General features: G+C 36.4%; 3 protein-coding genes across 3 annotated transcripts; 1 reads left to right on the forward strand and 2 right to left on the reverse strand.

The window, feature by feature from the left end:
- Positions 1 to 211: 211 nt before the first annotated feature.
- Positions 212 to 2,647, reverse strand: SerRS-m (Seryl-tRNA synthetase, mitochondrial). The gene is made up of 4 exons (XM_089702318.1): positions 1,917 to 2,647; positions 1,463 to 1,650; positions 1,094 to 1,261; positions 212 to 534 (listed from the first exon to the last, which is right to left on the reverse strand). The coding sequence occupies exons 1-4, from the start codon at positions 2,538 to 2,540 to the stop codon at positions 219 to 221; spliced, it is 1,296 nt and encodes a 431-aa protein (XP_089558444.1). The 5' UTR covers positions 2,541 to 2,647; the 3' UTR covers positions 212 to 218.
- Positions 2,648 to 3,481: 834 nt separating this feature from the next.
- Positions 3,482 to 19,860, forward strand: LOC149483313 (DNA (cytosine-5)-methyltransferase 1-like). The gene is made up of 8 exons (XM_089702317.1): positions 3,482 to 3,722; positions 4,470 to 4,584; positions 5,146 to 5,512; positions 5,698 to 5,911; positions 5,991 to 8,991; positions 11,905 to 12,085; positions 17,646 to 17,827; positions 19,735 to 19,860. The coding sequence occupies exons 1-8, from the start codon at positions 3,661 to 3,663 to the stop codon at positions 19,804 to 19,806; spliced, it is 4,194 nt and encodes a 1,397-aa protein (XP_089558443.1). The 5' UTR covers positions 3,482 to 3,660; the 3' UTR covers positions 19,807 to 19,860.
- LOC149483314 (uncharacterized) lies at positions 15,665 to 17,094 on the reverse strand. The gene has a single exon (XM_089702319.1). The coding sequence runs from the start codon at positions 16,975 to 16,977 to the stop codon at positions 16,228 to 16,230; it is 750 nt and encodes a 249-aa protein (XP_089558445.1). The 5' UTR covers positions 16,978 to 17,094; the 3' UTR covers positions 15,665 to 16,227.
- Positions 19,861 to 20,034: the final 174 nt, after the last annotated feature.

A 20,034-nucleotide genomic window follows, 5' to 3' on the forward strand; every position in this document is an offset into this window, starting at 1 on the left:
AACCGCGAAGCGCAGCTAGTAAATTATACATACATAAACCTTCCTCTTCTACCACTCATCTATTAAAAAAAACTGCATCAAAATCCGTTGCGTAGTTTTAAAGATAACATACAGGTGCATAGGGACAGAGAAAGCCACTTTGTTTTATACAATTTATTGATGCCACATTTTATCTGCTAACTAGGTTTATCGGGTGAAATGAAAAACAATCTTCAAATTTAATGTTTTATTTTTAAAAATTTTAATTTCGGCATGACTGTGTTTTTAACAATATTTTTTTTGTTGTTCATATATGGTTGTAGGATTTCTGGAATTTCTATTTTTCCCTTAGCCTGTTGATGGGTTTCCATTAAAGAAATTAACATCCGTGGAATTGCACAAGCTGTACCATTTAATGTGTGCACATAATTATCAGTTTTTCCATCATTATATTTAATGTTAAGTCTCCTGGATTGATAGTCTGTACAATTACTGCAACTCGATATTTCTCCATAATTGTTTCTGCCTGGCATCCAAGCTTCAATGTCATATTTTCTACAAGAATAATATTAACACATTCTATAAAATATTTGTGTCCTACCTAAAGGATAAAAACATGTTTAACAAATTTTAAAATATGTATATCTATCCATATAAATAGCTCTAAAGATTTGTACTCCTCATGGTACAGTGATTATTAACATGGTCATCCTATTTTTATGAATATTAATTCTGAGTCTGAGACCAAGTTTAAAGGTTAGTTGTTAGGTTAGAAATAGTGCATACAAAGCTTATGGTGCTGGAAGGTGCATTGATAAGCATTTCGAGAATATTATGTACTTAGAGAACAATGTTAGCCTATCTTCATAACACATTTCCTTTAACAATGCAAATAATTGTGTTTATAATAAAAGTGTCATATTGTGTAAACATTATTAGTCACAAAACTCTTTTAAAAAACTATGTACAAAATATTACACTGTTTAAACGCAGTAGTTGCAAAACATATCATTGTACCTTTATTATAAACTAGTCAATGTTTTATGAATATTTCTGTTATAATAATAGTATATACATAGTGTAATGTGTGTAATGAGTATTAGGTATAGATTACCTGTAAGCTGGTGCCCCCAATTCATGTGGTGGCATATCCAACACTCTCATGTGTATGCCTAATGGCGTAAATAATTCTTCTTGAGTTTTTCTGATATATTCTAGCATCTGATCAGACAAATTTGGATGTGAAACAATAAACATTTCAACTTTAGTAAATTGATGAACTCTGTAATTTGAAATTTGAGACTACATATCCAGTCAGTATTATATGATTTAAATTTTATAATTTAGCAACACAAAATATGGTGTTCACAATTTTACAGTGAAATATTTATTACAGTAGAACACTTGCAAAATTAGGCTTAGAACTCAAAAAAAAAAATAACATTTAGACTATTCTTGTACACTTTAATGCAAAAAAACAAACCTATAAGTCCCTCTTTCATCTAAAACATTAGAAGTCTCCGCTCTATAGCATCTACTAACTGCGGCAAGCTTTATTGGCAATTTATCTGAAGAATGGAGAGTATTTTTAAAAAGCCCGGCTAGAGACATTTCAGCTGTACCAGAGAGATACAAATCAGGTCCATGCAATATGGGATCCAAAGAATAAATCTGAAAAAAAAAATATAATATACTTACCTATATTTAACAATTACATATTTCTGTACAATCGGTTTCATTCACACACACACTTGTATCACTTAAACATAGAGAAACAGAATAGTAATCATTTTTCTTTTTTTGCATTAATAACCATTTATGATATGAATCAAAAAATTAAAGTCATGAAAATTAACCAAGTACTTTTCAAGAAAGTTGTTTTACAAATAACAGTCCTAGACAAGTTCAAATTATATATTTTCTATGCAAATTTATACCTGAGTTCTGTCACTATTTACAGTCATACCACAACTTGTTATTATCGCACTTGGTAATATATCGGGTACAGAAACTAATTTGAAACCCTTTTTCAATAATGAAGACACTGTGTATTTGATTAGAGCTTCTTCATATTCAGCTAATTCACCAAAGTAGTAATAACTTTTATTATCACAAGTATATCCAAGCCTGTCAGTTCTCATCAAGTTCAAAAATTCTGTAATTTCACTGAATTCCAATGGTTTGTGAATGCCAAAATCCTTTTTTTCGTTTAAAGTAGTGACAGTGACAGGATTTTCCCCATATTGCTGAACTAAAGGATGAGTTCGATTCGGTAATAGCATCAATTCTTTGTAAAAATCCTTCTTTACATTTTCATAAGAACTTGCACTAGTAGATGTTGTTTTTAAAGTATGGTACAATTCTAGTACATGATCTAAGCTACCTATACCCTTCCGTTGATTAATATTTTGTTTAATTTCTGAACAATTTTTAATATTACAATAGTATTCTGTTTCTATTTCAGGATAGCAAGTTGAAAACAATCGCTTGCCGACGTTAATATTAAATCTCCTGTAATAAGGCGCTAGCATCTTGTTATATGTTATAATTACTTTACTCATTATTTATTATTGAATTTGTCTAAAAAAAATATTCTCAGCTAAATCCTTGATAAATCACAAAATACAGCATTCATTAAACAGTTTAATTTTCATTCAAAATTACGATCTGTCGATCTGACAAGTGACAGATTCTATCATGATATTTTTTTTTTTGAAGATTTAACGGCCTGGTTACGAGACCTTTAAGCCAAGTCTAATTTTTGATCATAAATGTTCAAGATATTTTTCCTTCCTTTGTCCTTATTTAAACCGATCCAACGTAGTTCCAACAGTGTTGTTTACGTATTTGTTTATGGCACTATAACACTTTTTGTTTTAACAAATCACACAACTGGCGGCCGCGGCCGCGGCGCAAGGACTCACTTATGCCTCCTCCACACATATTATGATATTATGCCAGCACTTCCGCCTACGCGCAAGCATAGCGGTGTGCTTGCCAACGCGCTTGTGAGTTCATCCACAGTCCACACATTGGATTTGGAAGGACTTTCAGTAATCAGTATGCTTTGGTTCGGGCTCGGGCCAATGTGTGGCCGGATTCAAAATGGATGTTGGATGTTTGGATTTTTATTTTAATCGAGCTTATTTTTTGGGAACACGCAGTTTTCACTCTGATACAGCTCAATAAATTTCGTTAGGTTAGTTGTTAATTCGCCTTGCTATTTTATTTGTTTGTTTGAACGCGCTTATCTCAGGAACTACTCTGATTTGAAAAATTATTTCGGTGTTAGATAGCCTATTTGGCTATTTATCGAGGAAGGCTACATCATCACGCTAAGACCAACCGGAGTGAAGCAATGATGGTAAAACTGAGGGGCACACCTAACTGTAAGTATTTATTTTCATGCTAACTGTATATTTTAAAGTAGTACATATAATTATCTGCGGTGCTAAAAGTTTTCATTTATTTAGTCTCTGGTAACCAACCATGGCAACATTACACTTATTTATAGGTACTTGCTCTGTGACCTGTGTCTGTGACTACACGAATATTTTTCGCGCCTTTGCAGTTTTCTTGTTTACAACCACATTTACAACATACAATATGATAAATGGTTTGATTTCTTATATAAAGTGTAAACAATTATAGAACTTATAGGAATTAGTTACCTACATAAATATGCCTACGCTCACTGAAGAACATGACGATTTTAAGAAAAGCAAAGTATTCAATGAAAACAAGTAAGCGATAATCCTTCTGTCAATAATAAAATAATAATTTTCTGCGACATCAATAATACTAAAATAATATGCGAAAGTTTATTTGTCATCCTTACACACGAAACGGAACGATTTTGTGGTACGATTTCTATGCCTACAGGAGTCTGGTCCCTCTTTAATGTCCTCTAACACTAGTAGAGTGTATGTAGCACTTTTAGACTTTATTGGGTAGTGTTTTTAATACACATAATATATGTAATTAAAAAGTAATAATTTCTACAATCATTCCCATGGCAATTTATTTTGACTACAAAGCCATGGGTGAAATTTATAGAAAACATTTAAAAATAAAATTGTATTATAAAACATACTAAAGTGATTTAGTTGCACATATTTTTGTAATTTAATTAAATGATTTGCTGGCTCTATGTAGGCATATATACATGTTTATGCAGTATTGGCACAGTACTTCAAATCAATAAGTTGGGGGTTCGAGACCAGGCGAGCAATAAGGAAATAAATATATTTTTCATTTTATCTGATAACATTTAGCAATGGTGATTGCTAAATGGTGAAGGATAACATTGACAAAATAATTGGGAAATCGACATGTCAAACAAAGAATCATAAATTTGTCACCTGCCAACCTGCACCTGGCCATGGTAGTGGATTATAGCCTGTACCCTCATAGGAGGCCTGTGTCTCAGCAGTGAGAACATAATAGGTTTATGATGATGATGATGAATTAAAAAATGATTTCTTTTTCAGATTAAAAAATAATTTGAGTGAAAAAAATCAACAAAAGTTAACAGACATGTTTGTTAAAAAACGAACACGAAGTCCGGATTCAGAGAATGATTTAGATACAATGAATGATAATATGGTAATTATCACTACATTGTTTTAAACAATGTCGCTTTCTCATCCCCTATATTCCTATGTATGCTTAAATCTTTAAAACTATGCAATGGGTTTTGATGCGCTTTAACCCATTGACCACCGAGCGGCCCGATCGGGCCGAGACACAATAGATTTTCTATTGTGTCTGTGATCCGAGGACTGACGGATTAATAGATAGAGTGATACTAGAGGAAGGTTTTAGTATATTATATACTAGCTGCTCCGCGCGGTTTCACCCCCGTGGCTCCACCCCTGTTGGTCGTAGCGTGATGATATATAGCCTATAACCTTCCTCGATAAATGGGCTATCTAACACCGAAAGAATTTTTCAAATCGGACCAGTAGTTCCCGAGATTAGCGCGTTCAAACAAACAAACAAACTCTTCAGCTTTATAATATTAGTATAGATTAGGTTTTAGGCAAAGCGAGCGAAGCCGCAGGTGGAAAGCTAGTTATCAACATAAAATATGGAGTAGTAATTACTATTTTTCTACTTACTTTTACTATTCATTTCATTTATTATTTTTCAATTACTATTTCGCAGAAAAAATTAAAACAGGAGAACCAATTGACTAATGAAATAAAAACACCAAATGATATGGATAATGGTATAACAACTGAAACAAAAAATCATGAAGAAAGTCACCTTTCAGAACCTTTAAATAATGATGTGAACACTAAAACACACAAAAAAATAGATGAAAATCAAAATGTTAATGAATTAAATGACAAAAAAATAGAAACCACAGTACCTGAAGATACTATGATTAATAAAAATCTAGATACTGAGAAATGCCTCATTTGTGGGCAGTTTCTCAATAATTCAGACATAATTTATTATCAAGGACACCCACAAGATGCTATGGAAGAATTTATTGCTTTAACAAATGAAAAATTACTTTTAGTTGCAGGTAAATCATATTATGAGGGTTGATTTAAGAAAAGTAAAATTTTTAAAATTCAGAATTCAGAATTCAGTTCAACTCATTGAATATCAGAATCAAATTTAATTAACTAACATAATATATAAAATATACAAAGTTTGATAAAAAATATATTTAAATAGCTTCATATCCTTTTATAAACTATGTTACAGGCGATGAAGGTGACATTATGGAACGCCCACAAACTAACATAACAGGATTTTCAATATTTGACCAACAAGGACACTTAGTCCCAATAGACGGTGGCCTTGTTGAGAGTGACGTTAGGATTTTTATGTCGGGTTATTTGAAATCCATCTGCTCTGATTGCCCAGATATTGATGAGGAATGCATACCTGTAAAAGATGTTGGCCCTATAATTGAATGGTATATCATTATTTATTTTTAGTTAATTCTTTAATAATTTTTCACTTTTCGAATTAATCAAAACTTAATAATTTTACAGGTATATCCATGGATTTGATGGAGGTAGTCGTAATTGTATAACACTTTCCACTGAGTTTGGGGAATATAATTTACTGAAACCAAGTGTGGACTATACACCTTTGATGGATAATTTGTATGAGAAAATTTGGTTGAGCAAAGTGGTGGTAGAATATTTAGAAGAATACCATTATCTGCAACCTACATATGAAGATCTATTAGAAGTTGTTCGAGAGTCTAAAATACCAGATCTTAATGATAAGTTAATGTCTGAAGAAATGCTTCACAAACATGCTCAGTTTGTCTGTGATCAAGTTGTTAGCTTAGAATCAGATGAAGACAGTGATCCTCTTATAACACTCCCATGTATGAGAGAATTAATAAAACTTATGGGAATAAAGTTTGGTAAAAGGAAAATACGAGCTAAAATTGATTATAAGAAAGTTGATAAAAAAGCTTGGACTAAAGCTACCACCACACCCTTAGTTCAAAAAACATTTGAAAGCTTCTTTACGAATCAACTAGATAAAACTAACCATGAACTGGTGTTAAGAAGAAAGAGATGTGGTGTGTGTGAGGCTTGTCAACTACCTGATTGTGGTGAGTGCAATGCCTGCAGAGCTATGCTTAAGTTTGGGGGTCATGGCAGGACTAAGAAGGCCTGTGTCAGAAGACTTTGCCCAAATATGGCCGTACAGCAGGCTGAAGATTCAGAACCCGAAGATGACGATGAATACCAACAGAATGCAGAAAAAAATAAATTTAACAAAATTGAAGATGCTTTGCCAGTAAAATTAACGGGTTCAAACAATAGAAATATTAAATGGATTGGGGAACCAGTTAAAGCTGATGCAACAAAAATATATTACGAACGGGTTGAAATTGACGGCGCCGAGTTAAAAATTGGAGATTTTGTAATGGTTGAAACATCGCAGGCGAATATACCGGCTTTAGTTTCAAGAGTTATTTATATGTGGAAAGAAATAATAAATCCTAAATCTGGTTATTTTCATGCTGAAGTATTCATTAGATCATCAGATACTGTTTTAGGCGAAGTAGGAGATCCGAGAGAAGTATTCTTAGCAGATCGATGCTGTCATGGTGCACCATTATCGTCTATCCTCAGAAAAGCTTCAGTAGACAGAAAGGAATCTCCAGAAGACTGGTTCAAACTCGGTGGAAAAGAGGTAGAACAAGAGTTCTTTGAAGATGATGGTAAAACATATTTCTATAAGAAATTTTATGAGAGATTCACGTCTCGATTTGAAGATTTACCACCTGATCCACCCTGTCCAAATGAATTGAGAAAACACAGATACTGTCCATCTTGTGAACGTAAGACGAAAAAAGATGCTAAAGATATCCCAAAAGTTATCGGCAAGCTTGTTGAAAAGTCTGAATTTGTTAAAGAAGATAATAGATCTGAATGGACTGTTGTTAAATGGCAAGATTTTGAATATAAGAAAGGAAATGGTGTGTTCCTTAAGCCGGGCACATTTAAACTTCGAAACAACCTCAATATCAATAGCACAACAAGAATGAAACTTGATAAAGTTGATGAAGATATTTATCCTGAATACTACAGAAAAAGTGATAATAATTTACGTGGGTCTAATGTTGATACGAGTGACCCGTTTTGTATTGGTCATATAGTAGCTGTAACAGCTGCTGGCGAAGGGCCCCTTATTGTACCACAAGATATTTATATAAAAGTGAACATTATGTATAGACCAGAAAATACTAGCAATCGATTTCCACAACATGAAGATTTAAATGTTGTTTATTGGAGTGAAGAAATTAAGGAAGTACCATTTTCAGCTGTAGTTGGACCATGCCATTTAGTGTATATTGAGAACATACCCCAGTCTGATAACATATATAGCTGGTTGGAACAAGATCCGAACCGCTTTTACTTTCGAATGTCATATGACAAGAAGTCAAATGAAATTATAGATGTTCCACATTACGCGAAGAATATAGGCCGTACAGATAAAGGCAAAGACAAAGGAAAGGGTAAAGGAAAGTCAAGTAAACCCATTGAACAAATTTCAAAAGTCAATGAAGTGAAGGTCAAACCTCTTCGGACATTGGATGTGTTTGCGGGTTGTGGAGGATTGTCAGAAGGTTTGCATATGTCTGGTGTTGCTGAATGTAAATGGGCCATCGAGAATGTTGAAGCCGCAGCACATGCATACTCTTTGAATAACAAAAACTGTATCGTTTTCAACGAAGATTGCAATGCTCTGCTCAAAGATGCCATGTCGGGTGCGACACACAGTTCCGGCGGTCTGAGGCTCCCCATGCAAGGTGAAGTCGAGCTCTTGTGTGGTGGCCCTCCCTGCCAAGGCTTTTCAGGCATGAATAGATTTAATTCTCGCGAGTATTCAAATTTCAAAAACTCGTTAGTGGCCTCGTATCTCTCGTACTGTGATTACTACAGACCCAAATATTTCATCTTAGAAAATGTGAGAAACTTTGTAGCATTCAAAAAGGGAATGGTTTTGAAGTTGACTTTGAGGGCCCTATTGGATATGGGGTATCAGTGCACGTTCGGAATCCTACAAGCCGGTAACTACGGGGTGCCTCAAACGAGAAGACGGCTCATCATATTGGCTGCGGCACCCGGCTACAAGCTCCCGCTGTACCCGGAGCCGACGCACGTGTTCAGCCGTCGAGCTTGCTCCCTCACAACCACCATCGACGGGAAACGATTCGTAACGAACATGCAATGGGACGAGTCGGCGCCGAGACGCACTTGCACCATACAAGACGCTATGAGTGATCTGCCGCAAATATGCAATGGCGCGAATAAAATTGAAATAGATTACGGATCGATGCCTGAAAGTTATTTCCAACGGCTAGTGAGAAGTAAAGATGAAAATGCAAAATTGAGGGATCATATATGCAAAAACATGGCCCCTCTAATACAGGCTCGTATTGCTAGAATACCGACTACTCCTGGTTCCGATTGGCGAGATCTTCCCAATATTTCTGTGACATTGTCTGATGGAACTAAGTGTAAGGTAAGTTTGTCAAAACAATAAAAATTAAATCGTAAGAAATTCAAAACTGTACATTGAATATTTTTTAAAAGAATACTTGATTGAGGCTTGATCAGCAATCAATATCTAAGCCAAAAATATAGTTTTAAAATGTTCGTCTGATGTATCTGGTCTAAACTCAAAAAAATCTATTATATTGTAATAATAGTTCTTTTACATCTGAACCTTAACAAAAACCTGCAAGTAAATCTTTTCCATGTCCACACTTACTTTTACATGCACAGAAAATATTTATCTCATTATCAGAATTAAAGAATGTTGAACGAACACTAATATAAACAAAAAGAATAATAATTTCCAACATAAAACCTGCTACTTTTAGGACGCACTTTTAGGTGCACGGACGCCACACGATATTATTAAATTACTAGCATATCAACACTAATATAAGTAAAGAAGAATTAATATCGCTTTTTGTTTGTATATTTGTAATGAATAGGCTTTAAAAGTATTGGACCTTTTTTAATTATTTTTTCACTGATGGGAAGGTACATTAATAAGAAGTAACATAGGCTATATTTTATTTTGTTTTTATTTTGTGTCAGCCTAGACGTAGCCGGGACAAGCGGTTAGCGTATTATAAATAATTTTCCGCCGCGTCTGTACGCGATAAACTACTGAACCTATTTTAATTCTATTTAATCCGCCCGCGTTTACAAAGAAAATCTAGCATAGTTCATGTTTCTGTGGGATTTACGGGATAAAAAGTAGCCTATAGCTACTTACATATCAAATTTATTGTAATCGGTTCAGTATGCGTGATAGAGTACCAAACATCCATCCACCCTCACAAACTTTCGCATTTGTAATATTACAGTAGAACCTCGATAAGTTAAAGTCCAAGGGAAACACAAAATATTTTAAGTTATAGAGGTTTTAAGTTATCAAGGGTTCCATTTTTCACTGCTTCTATAGCTTTTAATTTATAAGCGTAGGTGAGGGTTGTTAGTTTTCTTTTTGGACTCGTTTTAAGCCAGTTTTATCACACAGTAAGTAAAGTGATGTTTCCAGGACAACAATCAAAAACTTATGATGCAAGTAAGTCGTTGTCATAAAGCTAACCGCCGAAAAGCTTTGAAGAATTTCGATAAAGCAAACAATAGGTAATGTATTGTTTACGTTAACAATACATAGTAAACACGTGCAAGCAATAAATACCGAAACATTTTGTTTTGACACTCTTTCAAAATGACTCATTGACAAACAATTTTATGTTATAGAGGTTGTGGAAACATTTCTTGAAGTTACTGAGGGCCAATACAGAGATTATTTATTTAAGTTATAGAGGTTGCGTATTTTAAGTTAAAGAGGTTTTGGGCTCTGATGGGAAGGGAACATATTATTTTTTGAAGTTACAGAGGTTTTTATGTTACCGAGGTTTAAGTTATCGAGGTTCAACTGTAGTAGGGTATAAGTTACGCGGTTTTACTCGCAGTGCTCCACTCCTGTGGATCTTAGCGTGATGATATATTATGTATAGCCTATAGCCTTCCTCGATAAATGGGCTATCTAATACCCCAGCCACACTATGCTACTCGTCCTGCTCCTCGTCCTGCTACTCGTCCTGCTCATCGCGCTGCCGCTCGCCTCGATATTGCCGTCTGGCCACACACTGCTCTACTCGCGCGATTAATCGCGACGCTCTTCACTAGGGATGGGTCGTCGACGTATTTTTCATCAACGAGACTATCGTTAAATGACGTTCATCAACTAGTCGTTCAACTAGTTAAAATCTTCGACTAGTCCATGTGTAAAATAAATAACTATTATTAAATAAATTCTTAAAACAATAAATTCTAATCTCAATAAAACAATTAATAAATGTTTATGCTTTCTTACAAAAATTATACTCCCTAAAAAAAGTATTACTAAAAAACTTATTATCGTTTGTTTTTATAGTTTAAATTCAAAACCTTATATATTATTATAGGTCTTATAAACCAAAAATATTTTTTTTTTAAACCTCAAAGAAAAGAATTTATTCTTATCAATAAGACTGTTTAGCCGTTGAATTCAACTAGTGCATTGGTGAGCGATGGACTAGTCGAATCGTTGAGTGTACATATAGACGGTTAATTTAACTAGTCCGTTGATTCCATGACGCCCATCCCTAATTCGCACTCGTATTGCCGGTCCTTTGACTCGCGCGCAAAAGCCGACAAAATAGGGAGCAGTGAGCAGGACGATGAGCACGACGAGTGGCATGACGAGTAACGTGGCCACACTACGTCCCTGCCTACTTCCCTCGTCACTTCCCATACCACTCGTCGAGTCGTGTGGCTGGGGTATAACACCGAAATAAAGAAGTGAAGAATTTTTCATATCGGACCAGTAGTTCCTTAGCTTAGCGCGTTCAAACAAACAAACTTCAGCTTTATTAAATTAGTATAGATAACAACGGAGAATATTCATGTTTTTCTTTTTTGTCTTAATTTAATAGTTTACTATTTTATAACGTAGAAAAAAATATTAATCGGCTTCAAAATACTGTAGATATTTTTAAAAATGAAATTTATAACTTTTAAAAAATGTAAGCAATTCAAACGCCGCCATTTTGCGCGGGCTTTGCGTGACGTCACATGACTCGTCCAGTGGGTGTTTACCTTTGTGTTTACTGTGGAGTGATGAATATAATGTCGTGTCAGATGACGTCACATTTCGTTCGACCAATGTGGCGCGTTTTGGAAGTTTGAATTTCGCTCCCTTATTTTGCACTTTTTGAATATTATAATTGTTTTAGGGGTTTAAATAATAAGTAAATAAAAAAAAATCCTTTTCATTATAATACTACGATAATAACTAATAAGTATTCGAAAAAAAAATGTTTTAGGCCATTGCAAATTGTATGCATATTCCCTATTGTCGTTCGGTCAGGTGCTGCAGTACCGCTACGAGGACAAGAAGAACGGTCGCTCGTCGACGGGCGCGCGGCGCGGCGTGTGCGCGTGCGCGGCGGGCGGCCCGTGCGGCGCGCAGGACAAGCAGGAGCACACGCTCATCCCCTGGTGCCTGCCGCACACCGCCAACCGGCACAACAACTGGGCCGGCCTCTACGGTACGCTCCCTCTACAACTAGTATCTGTGCTATGACATAAAACTTATTTGAGAGTTCCTATGATGTGAGATTAGAACTAAAATGCACGGTCAATCCCATTTGTTGCAAATAAAATACTTATATTTATAGTAAATGAATGAATGAATGAATGAATGAGAACTTTATTGTACACACCAAATTACAGACATTACATAAAATAGAATACACATAAATTGCACAATGGGCGACCTTATGGCTACAGAGCCATCTCTTCCAGGTAACCCAACCAAGGAAAGCAATGACAAAAACAACGAATACAGGTAGGTGGTGTATACTGAAGCACTGAAGCAATAAAAAGATAAAAAATAAATAAATATGTATAATACGTACTAATAGATGAGAGAAAATACATAAATATATAAGGTCATCACTTGATTAAAGATATGTAGTAATTAAAAAGCAAGTTTTTGAAAGCATCAATGGAACTCGCTTTGCGTATAGCTATTGGTAAGTCATTCCATAGTCTAATAGCCTTCACTGTAAATGAGGAATTGAAAAATTTAGTTTTATGTATGGGTACATTAAGGAGATAAGTATCACTGGATCTAAGATTTAATCCGTGGTTACTTGCGTACTCAAAGTTGTTTTTTAAGTAGGGTGGGGTTCTGGGATCGAATAATATTCCATACAACAGATGCAGCACATGAGCATCCCGGCGATATCTGATAGGCAGCCATTTCAGCCTGCGACGATAAGCAGAGACATGGTCATACTTACGCAACCCGAAGATAAAACGGATGCACAAGTTCTGAAATCGCTCAAGCTTATCAAGCTGTATCTCAGTAAGGTCACAGAAACTGACATCGGCGTAGTCGAGGATAGGGAGAAGGAGTGATTGTGCTAACAAAATTTTGGTCGGAATCGGAAGAAAGTTTCGTAATCGCTTAAGGGAGTGGTATGCCGCAAATAACTTTTTACTGACATTTTTCATGTGTTCATGCCAGGAAAGTGTAACATCTATATGGACACCGAGATTTTTGACAGACGGACTGTAAGGGATCTTAGTGTTGTCAACGTAAATGGAAGGTAAATTATCCCACACGATTTTAGACATGAACTGCGGACTACCGATAATAATGGTTTGCGTTTTGTGGGGATTAATTTTAAGGCCGTACAGCTTGCTCCACCTAACGATAAAATCGAGATCAGTATTAGTTGAGTTTATGGCTGTAGGCAAATCAGACAGAGGAAAATGCGTATAAATCTGAAGATCATCAGCATACATGTGGAACCGGGATGAGATGTTGTTCGTAATGGAGTTAATGAAGAGTGAAAAAAGAAGAGGAGAGAGGACGCCGCGCCGCCTTGTGGTACACCTGCAGTCAGATAACTCCAGGATGAAATGGATTCATCTAGCTTTATCCTCTGCCGGCGACCATACAAAAAGCTACGGAACCACTCTAACACCGAAGCAGAAATATTAATAGAACGCAGCACACTCAGAAGTACGTCATAGTCAATACAGTTAAATGCATTACTAAAATCAAGCAAAGTTAGTAACGTGAGCTGCTTATTATCCATACCTAACCGGATGTCATCAGTTATTTTTACTAAAGCAGTAGCCGTACTATGCCCGGGGCGGAAACCGGATTGTAGAGGATTGAGTATGGAATTCGAGTTTAGGAAGATACTTAATTGGTGATGGATAAGTCTTTCAAGAACTTTAGAGAGGAAAGGGAGAATGGAAATAGGACGGTAATCGGACAGTGAGCTAGCATTCAACTTCTTTGGGAGTGGGATAACATTTGCATCTTTCCAAACTTCAGGGAATGTGCTGGAAGAAATAGAGTGGTTAAGGATGTTGGTGATAGTAGGAAGGATGATGTCAAGGATAGGAACGATCATAGCACGGCTAATGTTATCACAACCGACAGCTTTAGAAGATATGGATAATATGTTCTTCTTAACATCGCATTCGGTGAAAGGTGAAATGTTGAAAGGTTGTTTAGAAGAAAGAGGTAAGGAAGAAAGGAAATCAAGGGTAGCCTGTTTATCGACACTGTCAAACAGAACGGGAGGAGTGGAAAAATGTGTATTTAACTGGTCGATATTCAGGTTTGTAGACGAGGCTTTAGGTTGTTTGCCTACTCCAATCGTTTTGAGAAATTTCCATACAAAACAGGGGTCACCATTTTCAATGGATGTATGAATATGGCGGCGCTGTGCATCCCGGCACACAGTATTGCATCGATTCCTCAGTCTTATATACCTCACCCTCGCCTCATCAGAAGGACACGATTTTAATTGAGATTTGGCTTGGTTTTTTAAATTTAGTTGCGATTTAATTTCCTCAGTGAGCCAAGGTGCAGGCAAGTGTTTAAGCTTCACTGGACGCGCTGGGGCATGGATGTCGTACAGCTGCGTAAGAAAGGAGTTAAATAACATTACTTTTTCATTAAGGTTCTCACAGCATTGTACTGCATTCCAATCCATCTTAATCGCATCAGCACAGAGACCTTCATGATTCATACGACCAAAACTTCGATGCATAGCAATTTGGGGCTTGGATTTGGGGGGACGGAGTTTGTAGGAAAGGAAAATAAGATTGTGATAGGAGAACGCATCTGCTGCACACTGTCCATGCTTAGAGATGAAGTCTGTGTTGGATACAATTATAAGATCAAGCAAGGAAGGTGCACAGTTAGGGAAATGATGCGTGGGATTAAGAGGGAGGATGTGAAGATTATAGGAGTCTACAATGGATAATAGTTTATTAGAGCGAGAGTCATTTTTTAGTAAGCAGGTATTGAAGTCACCCATAATTATGGTGTGACTGTAAGAAGGAGACAAATTTAGAAGGAGATCATCGAAAGAAGGAAAATAGTCAACGGAAGAGGAAGGACTGTACATAACACCTAAAAGAATTTTAGTGTGGGAAATGCAGACCTCTAGGATAAGGTATTCGATCGCAGCTGCAGGTGTGGGTTCTGGCGAAGAGCTGATAATAGTGAACGGCATGTGATTGCGTAAATAAATAGCGACACCACCTCCGCCCCTGCAGGCACGATCGTTACGTATCAGATGGAAACCGGGTAGGGAGTAACAGGAGGAAGGTAAGGAGGGCTTCAGCCAGGTTTCTGATACAAGGATAGCTTGAACATTACTGGACTCGAATGAGGCTAGAAAATCAGTGTAATGTGCCGGAATGCTCTGCGCGTTAATATGTACCACATTAAAAGTTTTAGAGGTTGCAGGAAAATGATTATCAAGTGACATATTGAGAGGAATATAGGAGGTACTGCTAAGAAAACTTTCCATTGAACAGTCAGAGGCTGATGGTAATGACAAAAACTCGTCGCTCGTGATGCTCTCGTTGGATGACATTATTATATACTAAAAGCCTATTAATAATATTATATAAATGGAGATAAAAATAATAATAATAATAGATAAATAAATAAATAAAATAAAAATAAGTGTACAAATAAATACAATTAAAATATGTGATTTATACAAAAAAATATATATTAAGCTCTAATACGTACTAATAAAATATATAAGTTTTAGTTTATTATACAATTTAATATAATAATTTATTAATGTGTTAAATAAAATGTGTTATTTTTCAATATAATATGTAATATGACAGTTTACCATAAACACCTTCCAGTATTTTTATAAAGTGGTAACACCAAGATACAAAAGCATGAATTGTAATGACATCTGACATGTAACAAGTGACAAATGACATTGGTTTGTTTACAAGTATTTAAAGAATTATGGTAGCAAAAAATAAAGTAATAATTAATATACGAAGGTACTACGCGCTAAATATATAAACTATTGTAATATTAACATAAACAAAGACTCAAAATCAAACCACAGTCGTTCGCCACCCATCACAGCATATGTCGGCAAAACAAAAGCGCAACTACACAAATTATAGGTGAAAAAAACAAAACAGAAACATGAAATTATGGCGAGACTACATAATGAATTATAATGTATGATGAAAATAGATGATGGTGAAATTAGAAACAAAAGAAGAGAAAAAAAAAAGAATATCTTCCAATATGCAAAAGTTATCGTAGCAAAACCGACAATCTAAAACCCTACACCATCATTTAACAAGCAAAGAAAAATAAAATGATAAAGATATAAAACTACTTATTCTTGGGAATTCTTCTGGATCTCCCTGTTTGCAGCGAAGAAGTCTTCTGGTTATTGCCAGTAGAAGCAGCAAGAGGTTGCATTTCAGTATCAGGAGTCTGAGATTTTATTGAGTCCAAGTCAGCGATGGAATTAATCTGATTGCGAGCCCCATCTGATCCAATAACAAAAATAAAACCATTTCTTGTCCAGCACTTGGATATACCGAACCGTTTCCTTGCTGCTATGAAGAGGGCATGGCGAGCCTTAGTGAGGAATTCAGATACAGTGATATTGGTACCCTTGAAAGCGGTCTTGGCTTGCCACACCTGGCTCCGTACATGGATATCCTTAAATTTGACCAGAAGTGGCCGTGGTTTGTCTTCCTTCATCATTCCCATTCTATGACACTGACTAAATATTTCTGGAGTAACCTCGGGCATTTTAAGGTGATCAGATATAACCTTGGAAACAACAATGCTAGAGTTTTCATTCTTCGACTCTGGGATACCATGAAACAATAGGTGTTTGCGCCTGCTGCGCATTTCTAGTTGATCGTGCATTTGGGTTAGCAGCTGAATTTGAGATGTAAGGCAGCTTAACGATGACAGCACAAATGTTCGAAAAACAGCAAAATCAGAGGAAATCTTACTGGTGGGACTTCCAGAGCCATTATTGCTACTTTGCAGCTCACGTTGAAACTCCTCCATTCTATAATTGAACATTTCACTCATATCCGCTACAGTTTGTGCAATGGTTTCCATTTTGGAGGTTATGTTTAAACTTCGGTGTTGGATTATCAATAGGTCTTGGTGAAAAGTGAAAGTGATTTTGTGTGACACTTACTGGATGGCAAAGGTAACTTTTAAAGCATTTTATTTATGTAAACAACAGTAGGAGACAAATTTTCAATAAAAAAAAAAAAAAAAAAAAAAAAAAAAAAAAAAAATGTATGACATAGATAATTTTTTTAAATAAATACTTATATAGATAATTATAATCTTATATATAAAATTCTCGTGTCACAATGTTAGTCTGCATACTCCTCCGAAACGGGTGGACCGATTCTCATGAAATTTTCTGTGCATATCGGGTAAGTCTGAGAATCGGCCAACATTCTTATATATAAAATTCTCGTGTCACAATGTTAGTCTGCATACTCCTCCGAAACGGGTGGACCGATTCTCATGAAATTTTCTGTGCGTATCGGGTAAGTCTGAGAATCGGCCAACATCTATTTTTCATATGTACCACGGGCGAAGCCGGGGCGGACCGCTAGTAAATAATAAAAATTTATTTTTCAAGAAACAGGTACAGCATTATGTTCAGACCCTGACCTTCGAACGAGTGGTAAACTGTGTTTCGAAGGCCAGTTTTATTTAATTATGTTACAACAATTAATAAAAATCTATTTGACGTATGTACTGGTCAGGTCGCATATCGTGGGACGGGTACTTCAGCACGACGGTGACGGACCCCGAGCCGATGGGCAAGCAGGGCCGCGTGCTGCACCCGGCGCAGGGCCGCGTGGTGTCGGTGCGCGAGTGCGCGCGCTCGCAGGGCTTCCGCGACAAGTACCTGCTCGCCGGCTCCGTGCAGGACAAGCATCGCCAGGTGACTGCACACACCTACTGGCCTCTCTTTAAGCGCGTCACACAAATTTTGTGTCAGTGTTTCGGGTCATTTGTAACAGGATGGCGGTTCTACAGGGGTCTTAGTACGTAATGACAAAAAGAAAAATGATGGTCAGAACGCTGATACCAGATACCTTAAGATACTGTAATATTTTATATTAGAGAATCTTAACATAAAATATTATAGTACTTATCTTCACCGTGTGTGACGCGCTTTAAGGGGAGGCGTAAACGGACCGGATCAAGCAGAGATGACAGCTTGAAGCCGCGACGCCCGTTGAACTATAGACATTCATTCACTGCCGTGCACGGACTGCTCGAGCAGTCGCGAACGCTTCAAGCCGTCAACTTCGCGGTTTGTAGCCACAGCTCGAGCTGCCCGTGTAGCGCCGCTCTAACACGCGTTTATTGAAGTGAAACTTTAGGCACGTTGAGAGTAATATTTCAAAGTCGCGTCATGGCAATACCGTCACGTCATGAAGTAAAGCGACGATTTTGGTATCTTTGAATCTTGCCAAAGAAGTTTCACTTCTGACAGCTACTCGGCACACACGCTCTTTTTTATCATATTTTATACTTTGTATTGTTAATATGTACATCTTGATGGAACATCGGCTATACCTGCAGATGATGTAAGGGTCATACATTTTATAAAAGTTAAGGTTTTATGGGATATAAATCTAAAGTTTAATATATTTTAGAGGGCAGAATCAAATTTTAGAAATTATATTGCTATTTTATAAAGGAAGCGATTTTAATAAAATGGATATTATTTTTAACTAATATACCCAAAACTGAAACAAATCATATAATGTCTTTGATAACCACATATGTGTTGAGTAGTTTTTGAATATAACGGGAATTTACCGACAGACGCTGCGGGAAACTTGCTTTCACAATGCTGCATAGAGCTGTTACGCACTGTCGACCAGTCGCCGGCGACTCAGTCGCCGGCGACTGGACTTACTCCTGGACGACTGACGACTAAGTGCGCAAGCCCCTATCTATACTTATAATAAATCTGTAGAGAGGCCAATTCTGTACATGAAATATATTTAAAAAAAAACTATGAAGGGGTGATAAGGGATCGCTACTGATGCCAAAAATGCAATCAGTAAAATTTTTGTCTGTCTGTCTGTCTGTCTGTCTGTCTGTCTGTATATTCGTTATAGAAACAAAAACTACGCGACGGATTTTAACCAAATTTGGCAAAATTATTCTTCATACTCCTGGGCAGGTTATAGTAAAAGAATCATGTAAATCGGTGTAGAAACACCAAAGTTATACATGAAATACGCGCATATCATTGCGCGTGAATACAGAATCATGCCATAAGGATTATTTTTGTGTATCAGTTGCCGCGTTCGACGCGCTTCGCGGCGGGAGCTATAAAAAGGCGGCGGGTCTGCACCCGTTTCGCGTTGTCACGGCATCACGTGTGAACGGCTGAACCGATTTCGATAATTCTTTTCTATTATATTCCTTGAAGTTCGAGAATGGTTCTTATGTAGAGAAAACGTAAATATGTACCACGGGCGAAGCCGGGGCGGACCGCTAGTTTAAACTATAGTAAGTCACAGTCGCCGGCGACTGAGTCGCCAGCGACTGGTCGACAGTGCGTAATAGCTCATATAGTTATAGAAATTTTAGACTAGTGATAACTATGACAAATTAATAATTAAAATTATATTATCAACTAGCGGTCCGCCCCGGCTTCGCCCGTGGTACATATTTACGTTTTCTCTACGTAAAAACCATCCTCGTACTTCAAGGAATATAATAAAAAAAGAATTATCGAAATCGGTTCAGCCGTTCTCGAGTTATGCGCTTACCAACACATTTTGCGATTCATTTTTATATATAAGATTAATAATATCTTTATTTCAGGTGGGTAATGCAGTTCCTCCTCCACTAGGAGCAGCCCTAGGAAGAGAAATAAAAAAAGCTTTAATATCATGATATTCAATCAATAAATGTAATTATAATTTAGTAATAAATCATATTGTTCACAAATTATGGTATTTTTATTTTTTTAACACGCTTTTATTAGCTTCACCTGTATGTTTGTATGTAACCGACTCCTTTCGATTCGATGTTGATCCACTTTTGTACAGTTAAGTATCAACTTATCAAGGACCGGTGACAATACAATAATTTCATAAATTTATCTTATTATCCTGATAAGGA

The sequence above is a fragment of the Colias philodice genome, chromosome 13, assembly GCF_061535455.1.
Source record: "Colias philodice isolate Cphi_HAF_F1 chromosome 13, ilColPhil1 Martin Lab GWU primary, whole genome shotgun sequence".
NCBI lineage: Eukaryota > Metazoa > Arthropoda > Insecta > Lepidoptera > Pieridae > Colias > Colias philodice.

What these genes read in the sequence shown, in the direction of transcription:
- SerRS-m (XM_089702318.1), bottom strand. Translation starts at nt 2,540, where the DNA reads ATGAGTAAAGTAATTATAACATATAACAAGATGCTAGCGCCTTATTAC. An exon ending in TAAATAGTGACAGAACTCAG is followed by an intron (nt 1,651 to 1,916) that starts GTATAAATTTGC and finishes TTTTTTTTTCAG; the next exon opens with ATTTATTCTTTGGATCCCAT. An exon ending in GATGAAAGAGGGACTTATAG is followed by an intron (nt 1,262 to 1,462) that starts GTTTGTTTTTTT and finishes TTCAAATTACAG; the next exon opens with AGTTCATCAATTTACTAAAG.
- LOC149483313 (XM_089702317.1), top strand. Translation starts at nt 3,661, where the DNA reads ATGCCTACGCTCACTGAAGAACATGACGATTTTAAGAAAAGCAAAGTA. An exon ending in AAAGTATTCAATGAAAACAA is followed by an intron (nt 3,723 to 4,469) that starts GTAAGCGATAAT and finishes TTTCTTTTTCAG; the next exon opens with ATTAAAAAATAATTTGAGTG. An exon ending in ATACAATGAATGATAATATG is followed by an intron (nt 4,585 to 5,145) that starts GTAATTATCACT and finishes ACTATTTCGCAG; the next exon opens with AAAAAATTAAAACAGGAGAA.
- LOC149483314 (XM_089702319.1), bottom strand. Translation starts at nt 16,977, where the DNA reads ATGGAAACCATTGCACAAACTGTAGCGGATATGAGTGAAATGTTCAAT.